The 24896-nt window shown below is 36.9% G+C and overlaps 1 protein-coding gene across 1 annotated transcript in view; it reads right to left on the minus strand.

Annotated features, from left to right (window-relative positions):
- Positions 1–22810: 22810 nt before the first annotated feature.
- LOC145671124 (trehalose transporter 1-like protein) overlaps positions 22811–24896 on the minus strand; it is an 88937-nt gene continuing 86851 nt past the window's right edge. Inside the window, exon 4 of the mRNA XM_081739919.1 lies at positions 22811–24791. Within this exon, the coding sequence (XP_081596045.1) occupies positions 23488–24791 (1304 nt within the window). The 3' untranslated portion in view covers positions 22811–23487. The remainder of the gene's footprint in view (positions 24792–24896) is intronic.

Consider the following 24896-nt stretch of genomic DNA (forward strand, 5'->3'; position numbering starts at 1 on the left):
CGTAAAAAAAAGTAGTAAACGAAGAAAAAAGCAATGTAGAGGAGTCGCTAAAATTAATTCTCTTTGAACGAGGGCGATTACTAAACAACACCTACTAATTGAAATCCAGATTATTCTCCAATAAAGTAAATTCCAATAAACTTTCTTGTTATTGTTCGTCCCTCAATGCATACTCATCTCATTGTTAATTATCCCATATCGGACTCCCGAAGAAAACTCATCGAAACAACTTATTGACCGTGCCAATAGCGACTACTCTCAGTCATGACTCCGTTTTCTTTCATTCAGAAATAGAAAAGAAAGAGAAGAAAGTAGAAGGGTAAAAGGAGGAGGTAGAAAAAGAAGAAAGAAAAGAAATAGGGTATTGTAATAAGAAACAGATTACTGGATAATTCCGGAAATATAGTAAGAATTCGAGAAAGTCCTTGAAAGATGAATCATTCTAAATGTTATTAACGACTAATCAATTTTGGAATGCTTCGGAATAGACACATGTTCCCTCATACCACCCAGACCTAGCTCCAGGCACCACGATCATGGGGTTGCCCAGACCTAGACCTGGAAACGAGAAAAGTGAAATCATTCTTTGTACTGTTATTCCAACCGGTGATTGATAACCATCCAGCATCTGAACTCTGTTCTCTAGGATCGACCACACATATGAATTAGCCAAGAAAGAAAGAAAAAAAATCAAACTTATAAACTCAATATAAATTTATGTATCGTATCAATAAGAATTTCAACTCCCTGGAAGAAAGATGTCGTATTTAGGCTCATCCTGCTATTTTTGTTTCACTCCTAGAGCCGATTTAAACCATTAGTACCGGTCCTTCATGACCTAGGTTATTTACCTTAACACATATATTAAAACATGACACATATATTACAGATGTTAATATGACAAATTATATCACTAAGATTACTTATATTAAATCTATCATGCATTCACACGCTCACTCACTCAGGACAGTGTATATATGTTTAAAGGAAACCAACTAACTACAAAGATACAAATAGTTTATTACATTCATAGTGAAAAGGAAAAATTAATTACAAAGAAAATCTTAAAAGCACAAGTTCTTGGTTATATATTAATAAAATACATAGAGTTATATTTTAGTAAATTTTTATATATTCAATCATCTTGACAAATGAAAGAAAAAAAATAATTACATGTATTATATCTTAGGCATGCTAAAACAAAATTATGATTTGCGACATTCGCAAAGAGACACTTATTTCACTTAAAAAAAAATTGGACAAAGAGGAAAGAAAGAAAAAGAAAAAAAAACTTTTAGGTGTATTAAAACTTATATGAGTCTCTACCTCACATTGAGCAATAAAATATTAATAATTCTGAGCGTTCAAATCACAAATCACGCACTACTCGTAGTGTCCAAAACATTTCGCTCCATATAACTTAGGTTGTGTTTATATATATATCTATATATATATATATATATATATATATATATAACTATTGGTTTATAAAAACCATTCATTGACTATATTTAGTTTGTAACTCTTAGCAGTTTATATCTGCACTCGCACACTGCGACGTTTATACCCATGTAGGGATTTCGAAAAATCACTTTCGCCAGAGGATGTTTCTCCTCTTAGACAGTCCATTTCCAAACTTATTAATTGAATAATTTCAAGTTATTTGTTCAACACTGGGACACGTCATGAGACCTTTCCTTAGATCACTTTTGTATATATGTATACATGGTTCGGATTTAAAACGATCTTCCACAGGTGTACGGAGTGTGATGGTTTAAATTGAGGATAAAAAAAACTGGTCAAGTCACAGGATACATATGCAGGTGAGAAGGATTCAAGGTGCACTTTCCACAATGGTTTTAGGTTGGTAGTTCAGGGATAATATTCATCATGATGTGGGTTACGTTTAGACCTGCCGTTACTTTTTAATACATGCCATTAAATAATTACATAGGTTATCATTTACATCTATTCAGAAGAAAAGGAAAATTACTTGAGTACACGGCGGTATTCTTGACAAAATCTACATTCTTATATTCGTCGGAAAACTTACTGGTAAACTATAGCAACCAATACACGTTTGGGGGGACAGACACGAGCGCTCTCACATATATTCATATAATACATTTAATATCATACTTTTACTTTAAAATCATATTCACATACTAAGTACATATACATTTCGACGTATTCATTTCTCTATATATATATATTTATTATAAATGCGCACACATTTAAATTAATCACCCCAACAATAATTTTTGAAAAGGTTGCAAGTACAAGAAAACAAATGACTTCCGACATTACATATGAAAAAGAAAATTGATTTTTTACCTGATACCGCGCGTCTATAAATTTCAACTTTTATATAATCAATTCGTGCTTAAATAATAAAAAAAAACTTTGGGAGGCAGGCACGTAACACAGAGCATTCCTAAAGATATAACTAGATAAACCAAAATACAATTTCTGGGCCCAGGTCAACTACAAGGTAAACGAAAACCAAAACAGGAAGGAAAGTGACCAATGGATTAAAAAAAAAACTTAAGAGGGACGACGGTGAAAGAACGTAATCGAAGTGTCGTCAACTACGAAGTCTTTGTTCATTTCGGCGATAGGTCAAAATGTGATGGAGGACCCAATCACTATCTACTTTATCCATGAATCGTGTATTGCAACATCTCAGCTGGTAATTTCAGATCAGAGTTGTACGTTAAATAAATCGTAAGCGACAAGTTCAAAATCGGGGGGGGGGGGAGGTTGAAAAATTAAAAAAAAATCTCGAAGTAAGAAGGAAGAAAAAGACAAGAGAGAGAAAGCGGCGCCAACGAAAGGAGAAAGATTAAAGTACTACTCACTACACAGAAGAGTAATCGAATTTAAATATATAACAACTCATAGCCAAAAATATTCACATATGCCGAAAGAGGGTAGTTTACTTAAATACGTAAACTAGGAGGGAGGCCCTGCTGCCAAGGATGCAAGTTCTGTGTCCATCAGATCCCAATCCCACAAGAGTTTGTTTGTAAGATTGAAATCCGAGCCCCGTATCCTGCCCAGACCAGCAGGATAAAAGGAGAGGGGGAAGGGACCAGGTAACTGCGTCCCCAATTTGAAATCTCTAAGTAAGGAAAAAAATATTCGACCCCTCAGAAGAACTAAGAAGGTTCAAGGACAGTAATGAAACTAGAGTAATAGCTAAGATATCCCTAATTAGTGATTTGCCAAAATAGAAAAAAAATTAAATAAACTGAATTTTGGATCGGTGATTTCTATGGCCAAACCTCACCGATAGCTCCCCTTCGCAGAATGCGCTAAATTCTGAGGCATCGATTAATTTCCATCACTATCTAGTTTGAAAACTAAGAAAAGAAAACGAAAATATTCAAGGGGGGAGAGGTCGATGCCCGGGTACGGTATAATAAATTTTAATAACTAATTGTTTTGATTCTGTAACCCTGTCAGAGCTGTCGCCTCCATGAACATTGTAAGCTAGCCCGAGTAGGTGACGTGAAGAAAAAAAAATCTCACGGAGCAGGATATTCTATTTTTAAAACCGACCAGAAAATATAATTCACTACAGCCCTGTTGTATAACTACTACTGTCTTTTCATAATTTATTATTCAATATGTCTAGTCAGCGATTATATGATGCTACCCATTCTATCAGATGGTATTACTATGGTTGATTATTACTATAACACATTAAACTACAAAGTATTACCATAGTCCGACTATATATCGCCCTCCGGTCCGCGTGATATTATGGTGCAGGGGTCAGAACCCGAGATGTTTGTAGCTACACGTATCTATTCAATATATATATATATCCACACGTGGCGAAGTATTCACTGGGCTACTATATATATTTAACTATATGGGTGTCCTATCTTCTATATTCATTTACTACAATATTCATATACTTCATATTCATATTCACATTAATATTCATATCATATTCATATCATCATTCTTTTCATTTACTACGACGCTATATTTTACAAACACCCTGTCTCCTCTATCTACGCCCAGCCTATATACACATTTCATCATAACACTTTAAAATCTATAGTCACTACAAACATTTCCCATTCCGATCACCGCACGACAACCTCACTCGAACTCAAGACTCTTTCACCACACACACAATACTATGTAATACCTGGTAGCTTTATTAAGAATGAAAAAAAATCCTACGTATGTTCACTGAAAATAGAATTATCTGCGATAATATTTAATGTTTACGAAATTCTGCAGCAACAATGAAATTCTGCAGCCACGAAGAAAGAAATGAACATTTAATATAATTTCAAAGCGAAGAACTAGCATCATATCGCCCGACTTCTGTTAAAAAATTACGTATTGTTTATTTACTTAAATATTTCGATTTCTAGACTAAGCAGAATGTTGTAATTTTCAGGATATATTAATTTTGGGTCACTTGACCTAACTGTACATCCATATGGGCTGTGAATTATACCTTCTAGGTTTTATTTCGAAAAGAAAGGTCAATTTCATGGAAACTAAATCACTAAGAACATCGACATACGAATGGCGGTTAGTACTGACTTTTGACACTAGGGGCTAGCGACGATATAATCAACCCTTGAACAACTGAATGTGACCTTGTACACGGAATTATTGTACTATATTACGTTCACTTTTAAATATTGTGTATGTGTTCACTTAATGACGGAATAATAAAAAAAATTATCGCATAGCAAATACCACACTGTCCATATTTAATTATCTCACACACTCTTTCATCACTTAACTACCACTACCACTGATACTACATTACAAATATACACATACTACTTAAACTACAAGACACATCATGCCAATACACACCAATCATCACTATCATTAATACATGTTATACTAATAAATATACACAGACAACATTCAGATTTTACCATTTTAAATCGGCTCGAAAGGAAAGGGAAAGAAAGGAACAGGGCCAACTGGCCCTTGTATTTACTAAATCACATTCTTAAAATCAACCTGTTTAATCAATGCCCCGAGGGGACATATCGAAGTGTTGACTAACAATAGGACCCCTGCCCTGAAGGGGCAGGAACCCGGAACAAACTACATGTTCAACTCATCCCGCTGGAAGCCGTACTCCCAATTTGGGAGTCAGATAGGAGCCCTTACTGTAAATTTACACGTGCATTATGATTACTATCCTAACTATAAAGAAATTAAATACCGCCATATATGTTAAAAAAAAGAATCACTCGCTACCTACATAAACAAATCTATATATGGACAGGTCTTATAACCCTCAATTAGCAGGAAAATTGGAAGGTGAAAATATCAGGGGAAACACTGATCTTCAGAACCGGTTTTAGGAAAAGAAAAACGGAAATCACACTACTTCTGAATCCTGTCCATAGCGATCGGTAGATGAAATCATGGCGTCACTATATTGCACTTACTATTTCAGCTTTTTAGTCCAGTTTTGTTCTGAAAATTTAATAGTTCTATGGCTCCTTGAGACCTCCAGCGATTTTACACGTTAATAAAATCCCAAATGTTACCTTGTTTGCAGCTTTTCTAGCTCCTTTTTGACTTTCTGAGCTGGGAAGATCTTAGTCCGGCGTCTTCAGTGAAATTCCCGGCATGGAATGGGAATAATCGCGCCCTAATATCATAGCGTGGGTTTATCCTCCAATCAAAACAAAGCATTTTGGCGGTGGGGCTTTGAAACGAATAAAATTTGGTAAAATCTGGATTAAACTAGATTTTAGAAGGACCTAGGTATCTAAAAGAGAGGTGAAGGGTGGTCCTGAAAATTCTGTCGAATTTTAGATTGGTTATTTGATCTGAAAAGTTCCGTCCAATAGTGGACCTACGTTTTCAGATAGCACTGACACCGTAAGAATTGTAATAATCCATTTACACATCCATATACAAGACTTATAACTAATTTAAAATATAAATAAAGGTATTGACTCCCAAAACTATAATTCCTAATAAATTTTTTACAGTTTTCCATGTTAATTTGAAATAAAATAACGAACAATATTACGAATTATATGAACAGCCAGAAATTTTTTGTTAAACGTCAAGTACAGTCGGTACAAAAAATTTCGGGCACCCTCCTATTAAAACATAATCTCATTAGACTGTAATGGCATATTACATCTGTGGTGTGGAAACATTACGGCCAAATGGAAACATTACGGCAGAAAGTTTCAGAAAGTGTTACTATTTTCACTGCTAGCTTTTTATTTTATATAATGTATATTAACAGCGAAGGGGGGTGCACATGCTCCGAGGCACCCCCCTAAATCTGGCCCTGTCCACAAATATTATTATAAGTAAAAAAGTTTGTAAACAGAACGCTGCAGCCTAGCTGTTGCGCACCTAATCCTACATTTCCCCACTCCCTTCTCCGCGACGATGATGTTTTGCAGTGTTGCAATCTGCAAGGAGAGGAATGGTCTGAGGATTTTCTACGACATTTGAAAAAATGAAATCTTTGAGTTTTACGTCCTACGGTTATGCCGGTTAGGCTAAAGGAGACGGTGATGATGAATAATGAATGAAATGGTGGAATGAAGAAAGTGGGAGGAAATGGGAGAACCCCGAGAAAACCCACGCACACGGTGTTTGTCCACCACAAAGTTCACTTGGCGGGGGCTGGGATCGAACCCGGGATCCTAAGGACCAGAGATGAACGCTCTACCACTGAGCGACCGCGGCCCCCTCTACGACATTTGAGTGTAAATGCTGTATATTGACTGTGCCAGTTCGTACCAATGAAAAAATAATAACAAAAAGAGAAATTTTCCTTTCAGAAGGCGTGAAGGGATCGCCCCGTCGGAAAGCGTCACTGCTTACGGTGTATTCATGAGATAGTCTGCACGGGCCCGGCCCGTGAATTAATAATATGAGGCCCGACTCGAGTAAGAAATATGTTTTAGCATTTAGGCCCGACCCTATGTGATAATCAAATGAGCCCGAAATAAGCCCGAATTACAAAAACTTAACAATTAAGGCAAAATTGTATTTTTTATTTGCAACAATTAGATGTTTAATTTTGCAGTTTAAAAGCTTTCATGATTCAGAGACAACAAGGAAATAAAGGTTATCCTTTACATTTAGTTAACTATGAATTCTCTCTATATATATAAAAAAAGTCATTATATAAATTCTCATTTAATATAAACTGACATTGTTTTGAAGAAAAAACCAAGACACGTTGTTCCCAATGCTCTTGTTCCTTTAATTCAGTGTAAGAAGCAGTATTTTCACTCAGACAAGCTAAGCATATTTATTTCTGTTACTTTCAGTTTATTTCTCTATTACACAGCTTTTCTCTCAATTGCACAGTGATTTTAAGTGTGGGCGTCTTAAGTTACAAATTTAGGTGTGCGTTAAAAGTTCTCCAGAAAATATCGTTGTATTACGCCCGAAAAGGTCCCGAGAAATATGATTGTTTATTTAAAAATTTACGGCCCGGACCCGGCCCTAGGCCCGAGCTCGTGCAGACCTCTACCATGAGGTTGCTTACCTACTAAAAAAAAAAAGTAAGATTCGGACTTTAAACATTTTAGCAGGTGATATTTGTTGTAACATAAGTTTGTTGAGTTAGTATCACTGGAACTTTCAAAGCCAGACAAGTGGATGGAAGAGTAGTGGGGAGGATGGCGGAATACGAAGTGCTCCGCAGCGATCTGCGCATCTTGGTTTGAAACTTGTCGAGTTATAGATGAAGGATTTTATTAATAATAAGATGATCACTACGTCGGGAAGTTCCTTTCTTTTAAAGTTAGGCTCTCTTGATCAAAAATGGAAATAATTAATCGATTTTTTAGAAATCAGTTATAGGAGTAAAATTAAATATCTTCAAGCCATATTAGTACTACATATTAACTGATGCTTGTAGTCCCGCCAAGTGAACTTTGTGGTAGATAAACACTGTGTGCGTGGGTTTCCTCGGGGTTCTCCCGTTTCCTCCCACTTTCTTCATTCCACCATTTTCATTCATTACTCATCATCACCATCTCCTTTAGCCTAACCGGCATAATCGTGGGACGTAAAGCTCAAAGATTTCATTTTATTTTACATATTAACTGACAACTTCAATTATTCTTTAGTTCATTTTTTCCCTTTAATGAACAAGTGGATTGCGTTGCATATTGTGAAACAATTGTAAATTTTGAAACTATGAGTTTCAATATTGAAACCGAAAGTGGTACATCTATAGCTTCCGGTTGGAATATTGGGATAAATTCGAAGATGGAACCTGTTGTCACACGCTGAATTCATATGATAGAATTTTCTCTATAGACTTGGAACCGCATATAGGTCCTGTTGGATCAAAAAGGTCGAGAGGAAATTATTAGTGGACTTTGTCTAATGGTACTAGTGGATGTTTTCTGGCTTGATTACATCCACTGCTCTGAAAATAGTAAATTTTTTGGCAATATGGCCGCCAGATCAACGGTCACCGAAAAATTATCTTATATCATAAATCTTTGAATATATTTAAAACGGCTGAGTTTTTCTTTAAATAGCCTTCTACAAACATTGTTCAGAATTAAATTTTGAGAAAATTCACTATTTTTAGATTTTTGTTCAGTGGCGTAGCATGATAAAAAATTTAGGGAGGCACTATTTCCTAAACTATCTTATAAATATCTAGTCCACACAAATATCCATATGATAAAGAGGTAAGTAGATATTTCAGAGGAGAATGTTGGACCATACCTTCCTGTTCCATCCTCCTCCCCTTTCGACGCGACACTCTTTCCTAAACCTACCTTTATCACAGAAGTGCGCGCAAAGTTAAATGCTGATAACCACTTTGCGCATCCATAGATAACTTCGATCAAGAAGAGAACATGAAATTGGGTATCGGAGGTTCACGTGATACAGTCTTGGTTTTGTTTCAGGAAAAGAGGGTTAACCGGATCTCACACGGCAATCACTCTTAATGAATGGGGCTTTAAAAAAGAAAGAAAACTTTTAGTCAAATTTTAGACTGCCAAAGACTAATCAAGTGCCAAAAACCAAAAAGACACGAGGAGAAATTGCTCCTGACTTCATACCTTCACAACTTTTAAATACCAATAAAGAACAAATTGTTTGTGGCAGTGATTGTGTTTGAATTCTAGTTAGCTTTCTGTAGTCTTGATACTTGCCTGGTCGCAACCTTCCAGATTCTAATTCTGCTACATCCCACTACAGATATCAATGTTGTACACACAACAATGCTTCATTTTTGGATGCATTCCCCAGAATGGAAAAGAATGCGGGTCTTTATGGTATGACAAAAGTGATTAAAGACTGGCAAAAGAACTGGTTCCCGACGAAGTTTAAAAACATTTCCTTGAGGCTAGGTTCGTTCCAAACTTGTAAAGTTATCATCCATTTCATTCGTGACTATCTGATGAAAGTGGAGCAAGAGAAGTGCTAACAGAGGCAGAAATATTTGGTACAGAAGTGGTTGAGAGGGTGCTTAGGGGTAATCACTACTCTCGTCGAGTTCGAGGTCTATTTGTATTTGTAGAAGCAATTCAAATTTTACAGTGACTGCAATTCTTTTGGAAATCAGATCCCAGAAAATATATGGATGTCATTCAATAAGTGAAATGTATTCACTATGCATGTGAAGTTGAAGAACAGCATTACTTTTAGCAGTAGTACTTTCGCATATCGAAGTTTTCAACGTTATGCAACGTTTGATGAAAGTGTCACGAATAGCGAGGGATGGATGTGTATGTTGGTGGATTAGAAGTTTGTGGGGAAAGAAGCATTCGCATATTAAATGAGGAAATAAGCAATGTGTCTGATTTGTAATGCGAGCTAGAAGAAGCTGATAAGAAGGTATTTTTTCGTATTAAGCATGCAGTCTCCAACTTGACAAGTGTCTAATCTTTGCATCTTCTGATACTGATACTTTCATTTGTGGCTTGTATTATTACCAGAAAGACTCCAGAAGTCACGGATTACTAGAATTATGGGTATTATGTGGGATTGGGATCACTTTACGGTATGTTTCCGTCCATATTTTGCTGAATGTATGCGGAGTCTTATCGGTAGCCGACGCTCTAACTGGATGTATCACTACAAGCAAAGTTGCACTAAGCATTCTGCTGTTACCATCGCAAAGAATATGGCACAGTATCTGACTGAATTCGGCAAAGATGAAATGTCAGAAACTATGATAATGTCTGCAGAAACCTTTCTAGTGCAGATGATGTTACGGAAATTCTCATCAATGGGCAAATATAGAATTCACCAATATCATCACATGAAGCGTCTGGATTTCTCCAAATTACCGCCAACCTCATCTTCGATACATCTTCACATCAGAAGAGCTTAATTTCAGTGTTACAAGTGGTACCACATACTTGATTAAACTCCAGAACTCGACCCATCTCAATATGGCTACACAGATGATGATGGTGAATAGATCCCAGAAATGACACTTGGAATTCTTCCTATCGACTTCCCATTTCCTGCATTTGCATAAAAACACGCAAGAAACACATCTTGTAAGTGTTACATTAATGTCATGTCTCGTTGTCAACTCTGAAGCTGTGAAAGTAGTGAATGTAAAAATCCGTTCACGTAACTTTTATGTTATCGAGTCACGTCTATTTTTATAAATCACATCTATTTGCACCCATTCGTGTAAAAATGTGTATATTCTAAACTAAATAACACGTCAATATTACTTTATTTTGTTTATCGATTGCAATTATATTCCAACGTACACCTTATAAAGAAAAATGGAAATAAGATATTTGCACGTTCAGTGTAATTAGTATTAGAAGTGATGGAAGAGAAAACAATTCATACAATTTTAAAAAACAATAAACAAATATAGATATATATAACTTCGAACTTAACATGGTAATAAGCGAGAATGCAATTTAAGTATGTTTGCAGAATAAAATTATTTTCTTGTAAGTAAATAGGATTTAGATTCAGAACTCAGATAACGAAAATATAAAAATATAGGTTATATACGAAAATAACTAGTAAATACTGGCTTTACTAAATACAGTACGACTTCTGTTAAATGAAATAAAACCTTTGGGAAATAGCGGTGACTTACATTTAACTAAATACCGTAAAAGTAAATAAAATAACATGTAGCGTATATATTTACGTTATATATCAGCATTTAACTTTACCGCATTTTTGCGATAAAGGTAGGTTTTAGGTGAGAGCGCCGCTTCGGGGGGGAGGGGGAAGGTACATGCCCCAACATTATCCTCTGAAATATTTACTCACCTCTTTATCATATGGATATTTGTATTGTCCTGATATCTATAAGATAGTTTAGGATATAGCCTAGTGCCTCCTTAAATTTTTGTTCACGCTACACCACTGGACAAAACGGTAAAAATAGTGAATTTTCTCAAAATCTAATTCTGAACAACGTTTGTGGAAGGTTATTTTTAAAAAAAACTCAGCAGTTTTAAATATATTCAAAGATTTCTGATATAAGGTGATTTCGGCGACCTTTGACCTTGGCGGCCATATTTCCAAAAGAAAATCACTGTTTTCAGAACATGTGACCAAGCCAGAAATCATCCATTAGTACCATTAGACAAAGTCCAGTAATAATTTATTCTCGACCTTTTCGATCCAACAGGACCTATGGGTTAGGGTGGACCGAAAATATCAAATTTTCGAGTATCGAATACTAATAGGGCTCAAAAGTTGCGTATTTACATGCTAATTAACGGAAATATAACGAAAAAAAATCACACTTTGGATCTTCAGCTCGCGCAAACGGCCTAAAGTTTGAAAAATTACAGAAAACATCAAAATTTAAATTTAAGCGAAAAAATCAAATTTTTGAGTATCGAATTCTAAAAGGGCCCAAAAGTTGCGTATTTCCGTGTTAGTCAATGGAAAAATAACGAAAATAATCACATTTTGGATCTTCAGAACGCACAAACGGTCTAAAGTTTTAAAAATAAGAACAAAAAACACCAAAATTTACCTTTACGCAAGGAGTATACAGATTACTTTTTTTCATTTCTTTAGCGTTTAAGTACTTTATTTTAGTTGTGTGAGAGCATGTTTGTTAGTAATTCGTTAATGTGAGTGATTTTATACGATTTTACTTTCATAATGACTTTGTAGCTCTTTGCCCATTTGCCAACGTTTTTTTTTCTTTTTTCCTCATGAAATAGCCCAGAACTCATCATGAGGAGAAGGCTGGAATTCGAGTTCCACCCACATCCTACTCAACTCTCCTACCAATTAGGGTGTGCCAAATTATGTTGATTTAGTCAAAGATGTCTTAAATTCAAATTTTTTTAAAAAAATCAAACTTTGGTATTCTGAGTCTTGAGAGCAAAGTTGCTCTAATGTAACCATCTCTGTTTTCTTGTCCGTACACTTTTCCTGCAGACTCTGTGACAAGTTAGACACAACTATCAACTTCCTGAGTATGGCATAGGAATGTTAAGAAGTCAAACTCATGAGCAGATTTGTCATGCATAAGTGATAAGATAGTTTCTTTATCAAGCTTTCGAGCACTGGAGGAGGCGACTGCTTACATTTTCTCCAATCCATCAGGTCAATGTAGTCAGTGGCATCAAAATTTATTGAAGTTGCCACAAATGTTCTAACAAATTTCAACTTTGGATCTTGAATTTTTGCCTTTAGCACTCTCCCATAACCCAACTCTCGTACGTGTTGTCTCTCATACACTGTCATAGCTAACAATATGTTCTTTGGATGACAGACCTTCAAAATATGTTTAGGTCCATATTTCACTGATTGATATCTCTCTATGTTGAACCAGAGAGGAGCGTATGTCTTTATAATGTAGTTTACAAGCACTTTGAGTTCGTTTGTAGGATTTGTTTGAGAAACGTGCAACCGTAAGACCCAGTTTGCACATGTCAGCCATCCGAAGTAACTGAGAGGTCCAGGATCTTTTATAGCCCCATCTGGAGCACACTTCCCTGTCTGCATTGCTCTGTTAAAACTTTTATCGCAACTTCAATAAATTTTGATGCAACGAACTACAGTGAGCTGATCGATTGGAGAAAATGTAAGCTATCACCCCCTTCAGTTTCTTATCACTTATACATGACAAATCTGCTCATTAGTTTGACTTCTTAAATTTTCCACGCCATACTCAGGAAGTCGAAAGGTGTCAAACTTGTTACGGAATTTGTAGGAAAAGTGTGTGGACAAGAAACCAGAGATGGTTATACTAGAGCAACTTTGATCACAAGACTTACAATGCCAAAATCTGATTTAAAAAATCTGAATTTAAGACAACGTCCTTGACTAAATCAACATAATTTAGCACACTCCAATTGGTCGGTGAGTTGAGTAGGATGTGGATGGAACTCGAATTGCAGCCACCTCCTCGTGATGAGTTCTGGGCCATTTCAAGAAAAAAAAAAGTTGACAAATGGGCGATGAGCTGCAAAATCATTATGAAAATAAAATGTATAAAATCACTCACATTAACGAATTACTAACAAGCATGCTTTCATACAACTAAAATAAAGTACTTAGACGCTAAAGAAATGAAAAAAAAAAATCTGTATATTCCTTGCGTAAAGGCAAATTTTGGTGTTTTTTGTTATTATTTTTAAAACTTTAGGCCGTTTGCGCGATCTGAAGATCCAAAGTGTGTTTTTTCCGTTATTTTCCCATTGATTAGCATACAAATACGCAACTTTTGAGCCCTATTAGAATTCGATACTCGAAAATTTGATTTTTTCGCTCCACTCTATTACAGTTTTTTATGCAGGAGGATCAGAATTGAAACTGCATAGTATATAGATTTCTGAAGCCTGCAGTTTTTGTATGAAGATAAGGACAATAATAGAACCTATTCTTGCGATACTTAGTCCATATATCCATCTTGATTTAATTCGAATTGCTCTCATGCAATGTATAGGGTAGCGAATGCTGTTTACCATACACCAAGTACTATATTGTAATAGAATGGAGTGAATGCTTTCATTATTATTATTATTATTATTATTATTATTATTATTATTATTATTATTATTATTATTATTATTATTATTATTATTATCCCCTTGTGTTAAATATATAACAAAATATTATTGCAACTGATATGGATAGTTCAAACTTGCACACAAAAAATATTCATGATGGATACAAATTCTCACTTACACCACTAGTCCTACAATTTATTTTTGCCCCAAAGCCTGCAAATCGACAGAAGGGCTCCATGAGTATGCATGACCAAGGAACAGCGGGCGAAAACCAAGCTGATATTGAGTACCGGTTCCTGGTGGAACCGGTTTTCGCGTCTGAACAGTCTTTCGGATCCAGTTCTGGAATCGGTTTTTCGGATCCAGGTCTGGAACCGGGTTTTCGAATCCAGGTCTGGAACAGGTTCTGGAACGCGGTTTTCGGATCCAGGTCTGAAACCGGTTCCTAAGATCCAGTTCTGGAACCGGTTCCGAAGATTCGGTTCTGGAACTAGTTTTTCGGATTCAGGTCTTGAACCGATTTCTAAGATCCGGTTCTCGAACCTGATTTTCGGATCCAGAACCGGTAAAAACAGGATCTCTGAGAACCGCTTCCGCTGGAACAGGAACTTTGTGGCCATCCCTACGCTAAACCCGAGCTGCTGGCAGGCTGTGAACAGTGTGCTAGATAAAATGGTGAAAGCGACAGGCAGGAGCCCAGGCGGCGGCCGCTTGTCTTATTTGGCTAAACAAACTGGGTATTTGGCAAACTCATTGGCTAAACAGGCAAATTCATTTGGCTAAACACCCACGGGTGGACGAAAACGCATGGTCCTCTTTGCAGTGTTTTGAAGGTGAACTTTGTGCCTCCTTTACGGGTCTTTAGGGACTTTCGGATCCAGGTCTGGAACCGGTTCCTAAGATCCGGTTCTGGAACCGGGCTTTCAGATCCAGATCTGGAACCGATTCTGGAACCAGGTTTTTGGATCCAGGTCTGGAACAGGTTCTGGAATCCGGTTTTCGGATCCAGGTCTGGAACCGGTTCCGAAGATTCGGTTCTGGAACTGGGTTTTCGGATTCAGATCTGGAACCGGATTCTAAGATCCGGCTCTGGAACTTGGTTTTCGGATCCAGCCCCGGAACCGGTTCTGAAAACCGGATCTCGGAGAACCAGTTTCATCGGAACTTTGTGGCCATCCCTAATTAAAATTCTGACCTTGCTCTTCAGAAGAATTCAAACTCCCAATGGGCTTCACATGACAATTGTCAGCCTAACGCCTGAGACAGCTCGGTTATGCCCACTGACTGTATGGCTATTGAAACAACTGCAAATCTTTCCTCTTATAACATGCATACAGAACGAACACCTTAAGATTTTTTTTATAGCGATTTGTAGTTGAAAAGTTTGTACGTATGTTTTACCTACAACCACGTTTCCTGCATTTGCCAAAGCATTATTTTGTTCTAATCGTATTAGTACATTAAATAACAAAAGAAAAGCTGAGTATATAAAGCAACGAACTATGAGTTGTGATGGAAGTCTCGTTATTTTTTCCTATGACTTCCCCTCCTATTACTTCGAAAGCTTCGTTACCAAACGAACAGGTTTTATGGGACTTATTAGGCGCGCATTTATGATGTTTTAATATTTATATATGTAATAAATTCATTATTAATTGGGTTTTATACACGTGGTTCGGGGGAAGATAATGGTAAGCGTCACTTCCGGCGAAATTGATATAAGGTGTTAGGTGGATGGGTTGGGATCGAACTGCAGAACAATATGTAGGTAATTTAAGTTCAGAATTGTACCTGCACATGGCAGTGAATGCTTGTTTGACACATGTTATTGCATTGCACAGCATGGAAATGTTGAACTTTCTTTTCCAATTTTCTTCCCGATGTGCTCATTATATATATATATATATATATATATATATATATATATATATATATATATATATATATATATATATATATATATATATATATATATACTATGTGATCAAAAGTATCCGGACACCCCCCAAAACATATGTTTTTCATATTAGGTGCATTGTGTTGTCACCTACTGCCAGGTACTCATTATCAGCGACCTCAGTAGTCATTAGATATCGTGAGAAAGCAGAATGGGGCGCTCCGCGGAACTCACGGACTTCGAACATGGTCAGGTGATTGGGTGTCACTTGTGTCAGAAGTGTGTACGCGATATTTCCACACTCCTAAACATCCCTAGGTCCACTGTGTCTGATGTGATAGTGAAGTGGAAACGTGAAGGGATGCGTACAGCACAAAAGCGTACAGGCCGACCTCGTCTGTTGACTGACAGAGACCGCCGACAGTTAAAGAGGGTCATAAAGTGTAATAGGCAGATATCTATCCAGACCATCACACAGGAATTCCAAACTGCATCAGAACCCACTCCAAGTACTGCGACAGTTAGGCGTGAGGTGAATCGGTGGTTAGGTGGTTAGACGTGAGGTTGGATTTCATGGTCGAGCGGCTGCTCATAAGCTACACATCACGCAGGTAAATGCCAAACGACGCCTCGCTTGGTGTAAGGAGCGTAAATATTGGACGACTGAACAGTGGAAAAACGTCGTGTGGAGTGACGAATCACGGTACACAATGTGGCGATCCGATAGTAAGGTGTGGGTATGGCGAATGCCCGGAGAACATCATCTGTCAGTGTGTGTAGTGCCAACAGTAAAATTCGGAGGTGGTGGTGTTATGGTGTGGTCGTGTTTTTTTTTTTTTTTTTTTTTTTTTTTGGAGGGGGCTTGCACCTATTATTGTTTTGCGTGGCACTCTCACAGCGCAGGCCTACATTGATGTTTAAAGTACCTTCTTGCTTCCCACTGTTGAAGAGCAATTCGAGGATGGCGATTGCATCTTTCAACACAATCGAGCACCTGTTCATACTGCACGGCCTATGGCGGAGTGGTTACACGACCATAACATCCCTGTAATGGACTGGCCTTCACAGAGTCCTGACTTGAATGCTATAGAACACCTTTGGGATGTTTTGGAACTCCGACGTCGTGCCAGGCCTCACCGACCTACATCGATACCTCTCCTCAGTTCAGCACTCCGTGAAGAATGGGCTGCCATTCCCCAAGAAACCTTCCAGCACCTGATTGAAATTATGCCTGCGAGAGTGGAAGCTGTCATCAAGACTAAGGGTGGGCCAACACCATACTGAATTCCAGCAGTACCGATAGAGGGTGCCACGAACTTGTAAGTCATTTTCAGCCAGGTGTCCGGATACTTTTGATCACATAGTATATATAGGGTGTTAATGAACTATACCGACAAAATGTAAGAGGTGATTTCTCTCATCAAGATAAGTCAAAAAGTTCCTATGGACCTATGGGAAAAAGTGCATAGTTTCAGAACTAGGGCTGTTTAAAATCGCGAAAAAGACAAATTTCAAGAGACTCTATTTCGAATTCGAGAAACTGTGGATGGTGGTTCTTATCCGCGTAAAGGAAGTCATGCATACCCAATCCCAAAATGCATAATTCATTAATGTTCAATGAGTGTAAAAAGTATTTCTGCAGGGTAAAATTCTCAGACTTGCCATGAAGCGAATTTTGAGATATGTTCTGTCTTCATGATTGGTCCAAAGTAAGCAAATGATAAGTCTTGATAGCAATGAACACGGAATCCTTTGGCGCGATGTCGGAAGTGTTAAGGATAGTCAGCAGCACGGTCTCTCGTACTCGGGAAAAAGCATACTGCGATGTTTTCTTTCAGATGGTAAGTAAAGAAAACGTGGAATATACCGTGACGAAATACATCTCATCACACGTTATTCGGAACACTGAAAAACATGGAGCTGCCGGTTCCTAACACTTCCGACTTCCCTGTTGAAGCACTGGATGTCGATTGTTGTCAAGGCTTACCTCGTGCCTACTTTGGACCCTCCTTGAAATCATGGTATATCTGAAAACTCTATTGAGAGCATATTTGAGAATTATACCCTGCACACCCATTGAAAATTGATGAAAGATGCATTTTTGGAGTGTGTATGTGACTTCCTTTATGCTGATAAGGACCACCATCCACAGTTTCTGGAATTCGAAATAGGGTCTGTTGAAATTTAGCTTTTTCGCGATTTTGGACAGCCCTAGCTCTGAAACTATGCACTTTTACCTATAGGTCCATATGATTGTTTTTCTTATTTTGATGTGAGGAATCACCTCTTACAGTTTGTCGGTATAGTTCATTAACATCCTGTATATATATAAACATACGGGGCGTTCAGAGCACAAGGGATTCAAGTCAACTACCAAAGTTGTGAGAAAGAAAGACAAAGTTTGTACACTCCACATACAAGTGAATACGGCTTTTTTTTTTTTTTTTACATTATAATAGTTATTTACAATATCTGGGCATTCATCTTTTAAGCACTGAAGGGAGATTCAAATAGATATCTTAAGTATAAAATATGCCAAAAATGACAAAAAGCGAACTTGAATTTTTTTTGCACTGAGTCCCCGTATATTGCAAAATCAATAGCAAGAATGTAGTGCTGTGAAATTAGGCAATCCTATTTCAAAGTAAGGAAAGGTAACTACGAAGTTAGGAACAATTGTCTGAGCTTCAAGACAAAATTACTACATTTCTAAAAGCAAAAGAATAATAACGCATATGTATGTTCATGTTAAAATGGACTCAAACTAATCTGGTGAGGTGAGGTGATTTTAGTTTAGCGTCCCTTTTCAGCAGCGAGGCTATATGAGACGTGGACCTACTGATTAACGTGGAATCCGAACCACATGAGCTCCCGCCGGGAATCGAACCCGGGTCTCCCACGCCAAAGGCGCGTACGCTAGCCGCTTAGCCACGAGGGAGCTCACAAACTAATCTGGTACGTTATTATTTGCTATTTTTCTAATTCATGACTCTATATCGAAACACGAAAATATTGCGAAATTGGCCATACTGCCCTACTTCAGAAACTGAAAACAATGTGCGACTTCTGTAAAAAGGCCATTGCCAACTCCACGGTAAGAAAATGTACCAACTGGATATAGTCTCAAAGTTGTTGCGTTTGGTGCCATGGATACTGTGTAGTTGCAGTTTGTGTGGAAGGTATGTCAAGACAAGACGAATTTTTGCTTATAATTACGTACATCTAGTGTAATATTTTCGTAATATTTTACATTGAACCTGTGCACAGTTGGTGTAAATGAGAAAGGAGCTGTATTTTGACCAATTGCGAGTTATTCACCATATTTCAGTTGTTTTTAAAATATTATTACGTAGTGGCACTACATGGACAGGAGAATACATATAATTATTTTGTATTCGAAACTTCAAACTTTACGAAGTTGCCATTAAGTTTAAAACGTATTCATACAGTAGAACTTACATTACAAATTGCTTGAAACCTACCCAGTTTTTTTCTGTATAATTTTATCCGTCGTTTTAAAAGGAATTTTCCGCTTCCTACATCATAAGTAATTATTCAATTCGTACTAATGAACACATATTCATATTAAATAAAGTAGATACAGTTTAGGTATCAATCCTAAGTCTTTAGTTACGTCAAATCTAACCGCAATTTCTCAAAGTCAAGAATTAGAGAAACTATTTTCCAGTACCCAAATACAATAGCTTTATCCTATCTCACGATACAACTTGAACCATCAATGACTTTTCACCAAGTCGCCCATGAGTAAGTTTGTCCAAAGTCAAGACTTGCAGCTAATCAAATTGCTTTATAATAAATTATGAAAATGAAGATTTGATGAAATCTGATGAAAATTGTTAGGTTCAATTTGGTCGGTAATAATAGGTTCAATTCATTTAAATCACTAACTGCCTTTAATATATATATATATATATATATATATATATATATATATATATATATATATATATATATATATATATATATATATATATATATACGCTGCTATATGATTTTTCTCAAAGTAAAGATTATCGTACCAGAAAATGAGTTTTTACAAGAATCCATTAAATCACCAAAACTATTTCCAAAATAAAATTTAGTTAACTTCGAAAATATGCACAGAAAATGCTACTAAATGAAGTTCTGGACAAACTGAAACCTATTCGTACTCCATAAAAGAATTTTCATTAAACGTCGTGACTGTCTCGATTCATATTCAAGATAAAATTTAGATGAAAAATTTATCTCTAAATATTCCACAACATAGCTTTCGAAAAATCGAAACAAAGCCAAATTACTTTCTTGTAATGGAAGGTGAATTTTAACTGTTCCATGAAAATTGACAGTGACATTTACATAAGTTCCGTACTCCGAGTTATTAACTGAAAAATAAGTTTCGAACCTTTTTTCCAGAAACTACTAAGAAAGTTTTGGCAATGTTATAAGGTAAGTAAATTAGTTTCTAGTACCAGAAAACAGTTTTTCAGGTCAAAATTTCTACAGGACACAGTGCCACGATAATGATGCGGGTAGTAGAAACAATAAGAAAAAAAAAGCTGGTTGGCCGCGAGACGACACACATTTGTCCACTAGAATGTGACGGATTGAACAGTATCTTGTACAGTTAGCTCAATGCTGGATTACTGTAACGGGTGTATATACTTGTGAACATGTAGCCTGCTGAAAAATGGTCTGGTAACACGAATGCCTGGGCGTTGGTTTCCAATGACCCAGAACTGACCCACTCACTGGTCTAATTGTTCATCGAAGTTCTGCCTTTCACGCAGATCTCATGGCTAGCATAGTTTTGTTTTGGTGTATGTGGTTCCGGGTTCAATTCCCGGTGGGAGAACATAACTATCATCGACTTTTCTACGTTCGTGTCCCTGCTGAGTGAAGTAGAAAGTGGAATGGAAAAAGTGTATTTAGGAAAATAGTGGCAATTAATGAAATAAAGTTATTAAAGAATGATCGGTCATCCGTTAACTTCAAAAAAGTTGCTAGCGCGTATGCCTTTGGTGCACGTGATCCTGGGTTCCTTTCCCGCCGGTAGAAGAATACAAAAAATAATTTCACAAAATTTTAATTAAATTAACTTTCATTAACAAAACCCGTCTTCTTTAACCTAAAGAAGAAATCATTGAACGTTAAGCTTAATTTTATTTTATTTTATTTTTTGCCTGAGGTTATTATAACTATTCGAAAACTTTCGCTGGCAAGCAGAATGTCGGACGGTTGTGTTCTCGAATGAGTTTCGCTTCAATTTATCCTATAGTGATGGCCATATAAGCATTATATACTATCATTGTGACCACATAAGTGTTATATACTATCATGGTAAGAACAGACTGCATTATCGATCACCATAGCTGCCAAATGGGAGTTGTAATGTATAGGCGCGGGAATAAACCACACGATCTCGCATGTTACGCACTGAGACGAACATCACCAGTTACTGCCACATCAGGAAAGTTCTAGAGGCCAAGGTTATGATCTTCCTTCAGACAGCACTGAAGGCCATGTTTCAATAGGACAGTGCCTGCAAATATCCGAGAATGTGCAAGTCTTTTTCCACAGAGGATGAGTACCATTGCTTCCTTGGTTTTCACTGTCGCCTGACATATTAATGTTGGGCATCAAACGATGTCGGTACTTGTTTGCCACGGTCCTCCAATAGACAGTGTCAGTGTCTTGCGAACTCGCATACAACCAGTATAGCAGGCGATTCCTCATAAGCACACCCAATACTTGTTTGATTCTATGCCACAATTTATCGAGATTCTGGTTGCAGCACATAGAGACTTCATGCCATATTGATTCATCAAGGTAGAACGAGATGATTGCTTAATTTGCTCTTTATTATATGTAAACAGAACTAGTTTGCAATAAAAGTAACAATATTAAATACTTCAATATGAAAGAAATACGATGTTTGTACGAATATTTTTGGTATGTATGTACCATACTTTTAGAAGCAGTAACAAATGTATATTGAAGTGTAGATTTTTTTTACTAGACTCTCAAGGCAGTCACTCATGGGTGCAATCTGCAAGCTAAGACAAAAGTGAAAGTATGAATTGATAATATATAAAATATACTACGAATGCACATCTGATACCACGAATGCAAGCTGATTTTGATTTTGGGTAAATATATTCGTAAATAAGAGGTTGTTATCGTTACATTAACAAGGCAAATATCAAAAAGTATACACGACGTTTATTGTAACAACTAATGTCTTCGTATAAATTTAATTGTTAACGCTGAACTGATACCCAATAACCTTAGTAATCGTAAAATATAAGTAAATAGAATGAAATCTCCTCGTTTTAGTTCTTCAGTACGTAATTTCTGGATGTGATACAGAAGAATATTTATCAATCTGGATCTGGTGGCAGATACACCAGCACAACAAATGTATTCTGGACTTCGGAAGATTCGAAGAACAAAAGCCTAGAGATGTAAGGCCTAGTTTTACTTCTTAAATGCATATCTCTGTATGATGTGGACAAAGTATTATGTCGTTGCATTATCCTCCACCAAAACTGTCTGACGCAATGTGACACAATCCAATGGGTCTTGTGCGCTTGTGCTATATGTATTTCAACTTATATATAGAAATATACCGCAGAAACACTCATACCGTCTGTTTCTGCTGTATATGGCACTAATGAAAGCTGTTTCAAGCGTGGAATAACGTGTAATGTGTATGAGAGTACGAGCCTCTTTCTGTATAACTTACATTGTCCGGCAAAGAATATTTCAAAATCTGATCACAAACTTCCACTCACTGATACATAGGGATGCGCACGAGATGAGTCGAGACAGGATTTTCCTGACAAAATTCGAGTCGAGACACGGCTCTTCCAATAGTGAAATATACATTTTTCGAGTCGAGACATCACTTTTACAGCACATTTTCGAGACGAGACAGCCACAAATCTTGTCTTGTGCACATCCCTACTGATACACTCATTACATAATCTCCGAAACAACTGCGTGTAGGAAGTTGCAATGTTATAAATATGAGGCGTTCGGAATAATAGGGGCGAACCCAACAAAACCTTCTTTTCAGAAAATCTACCCTGAATAGTCAATATAATCTTCCATTTGTTTCGAAACTGTGTTTTCTAAGGGAAAGAAAAACGACTTTCACTACTATTTGACCACTTCCAATGGAATTTCCGAGCTTTCAGATTGAACGTAACTTGTTGAATTTTCCCTTACAACTCGGAACACCTAATATGTTCCCCTCCAATCGCATTAAGATAGTGATTACAGAAGATTTCTATCGCAAGTTCAAGTCTTGCTCAAGGCATAAATGTTATTTCTTTCGAGGTTCTTTCACCATCCATTATTATAATTCATTGGTCATCGTCTTCTTTAGCCTAAAAGGAAGATTTGTAGGACGTAATCCGAAAAATAAAATAAAAATAAATTGACGAATCAAAGGAGGTATAACGTATATTCTATCCTAAATTTCTTGTTGTCAGTTTAGACTAGAGGATCAAGTTAATCATCGAAGGAAAGGAAAATTGTTCTTTGTTTCTTCCTGGAGAACCAATGAAAATCTGTAAATGCAGTTAGCCTGAAACAAAATAAATAATAATTATGTGTACATATTTACATAGTTTGTTTATTTCCGTTATTAGTAATACTGAACGTTAACATTTCTTTCCCTTCGTCAGGATTTTCGATAATAATTTTAGGATAAGTACGTCTTCTCTTTACAAAATAATTTTCGATTTCGTGAAGTGATTTACCTTTAGTCTCTGGAACAAACTTCATTACAAAAAGGGTTCCTACAAGGGCCACAGAGCCATAGAACCAGAAAAGCCCATAGTTTTTCAACGTATCTAACATATCTGGATATAGTTTAACACTGATAAAAATAAGCATATGTGCAATACACACCGTGGTTCCACTAGCAGCCCCTCGTATTTCTACAGGATATATTTCTCCGTTAAGAATCCACGGAATTGTAAGAAATCCAATACTGCTGAAAATTATGTAAATAATTATACAAGTCACGGGTATCCACTTAATTCGTTCATCTTTTAAGTCCAAACCCGAAACTTCACTAGCGTAATTAAGGCCTCCTATAATTGCCATTGCTATTGTCATAACTATACCTGAAATTATTAACGGGCGACGGCGACTTATTTTAATTAAGGCAAAACACATAACTACAACAACACCAAATCTGCTGAGACCTATCAAGATGGTTACCAGTTTCTCATCCACATCTGTACCCACTTGCTGAACCACATTCACAGCGTAAAAAAATACTACAAAAATTCCAGAGAATTGCTGAAATGCGAACAGCGTCACCATAATCAGAAAAGGTTTATATCCTTCAGGTCTGAGAAATATTTGCAACGGTTGGGTCGATCTTTGGTGGCGTTGTTTACTTTCATGATGAATCAACATCTCTTCGAATTCTTCAACACACTCTGGATCACTTGCTCGTAACCACACTAACGATTTACGCGCGTCTTCAACTCGTCCTCTTGTCAGAAGCCAAGCTGGCGTTTCAGGAATAACTGCTATACATACAAATGCTAACAATGGGAAAATTGCACTGAGGCCTGCGACTGTTCTCCAATTTAAGAAGCACCCCATTATGTAAACTATAAGAGTTCCTAGTGCAACAGCTCCAGAATTCCAACAAACGAGCATTCCACGTAGCTTCTTATGAGAAGTTTCTCCAGCATAAATCGCTCCAGAAGCACTGGACATTCCTCCTCCGATTCCAGTAAACACACGACCAATATATAACATGTTGACATTGTGTCCAAAAGTGATCAGACCCCACCCAAGAAGCACTGGTGCATTCATTATAAGAAGAGTTATTTTACGTCCAAGGCGATCCAATGTGAACGAACTCACTAAACAGCCAAACGACGTACACAAAGGCGCCATACTCGCTGTAAGAAAGATAAAACAGAAGTTGTAGTACAATGTTTTACATATATTTCGATAGTTTGTTACAAGCTAAAACAGTGAATCGCAGTGCTCATATCATGACACGG

Source organism: Thermobia domestica, chromosome 15 (assembly GCF_964235325.1).
Source record: "Thermobia domestica chromosome 15, izTheDome1.hap1.1, whole genome shotgun sequence".
Taxonomy (NCBI): domain Eukaryota; kingdom Metazoa; phylum Arthropoda; class Insecta; order Zygentoma; family Lepismatidae; genus Thermobia; species Thermobia domestica.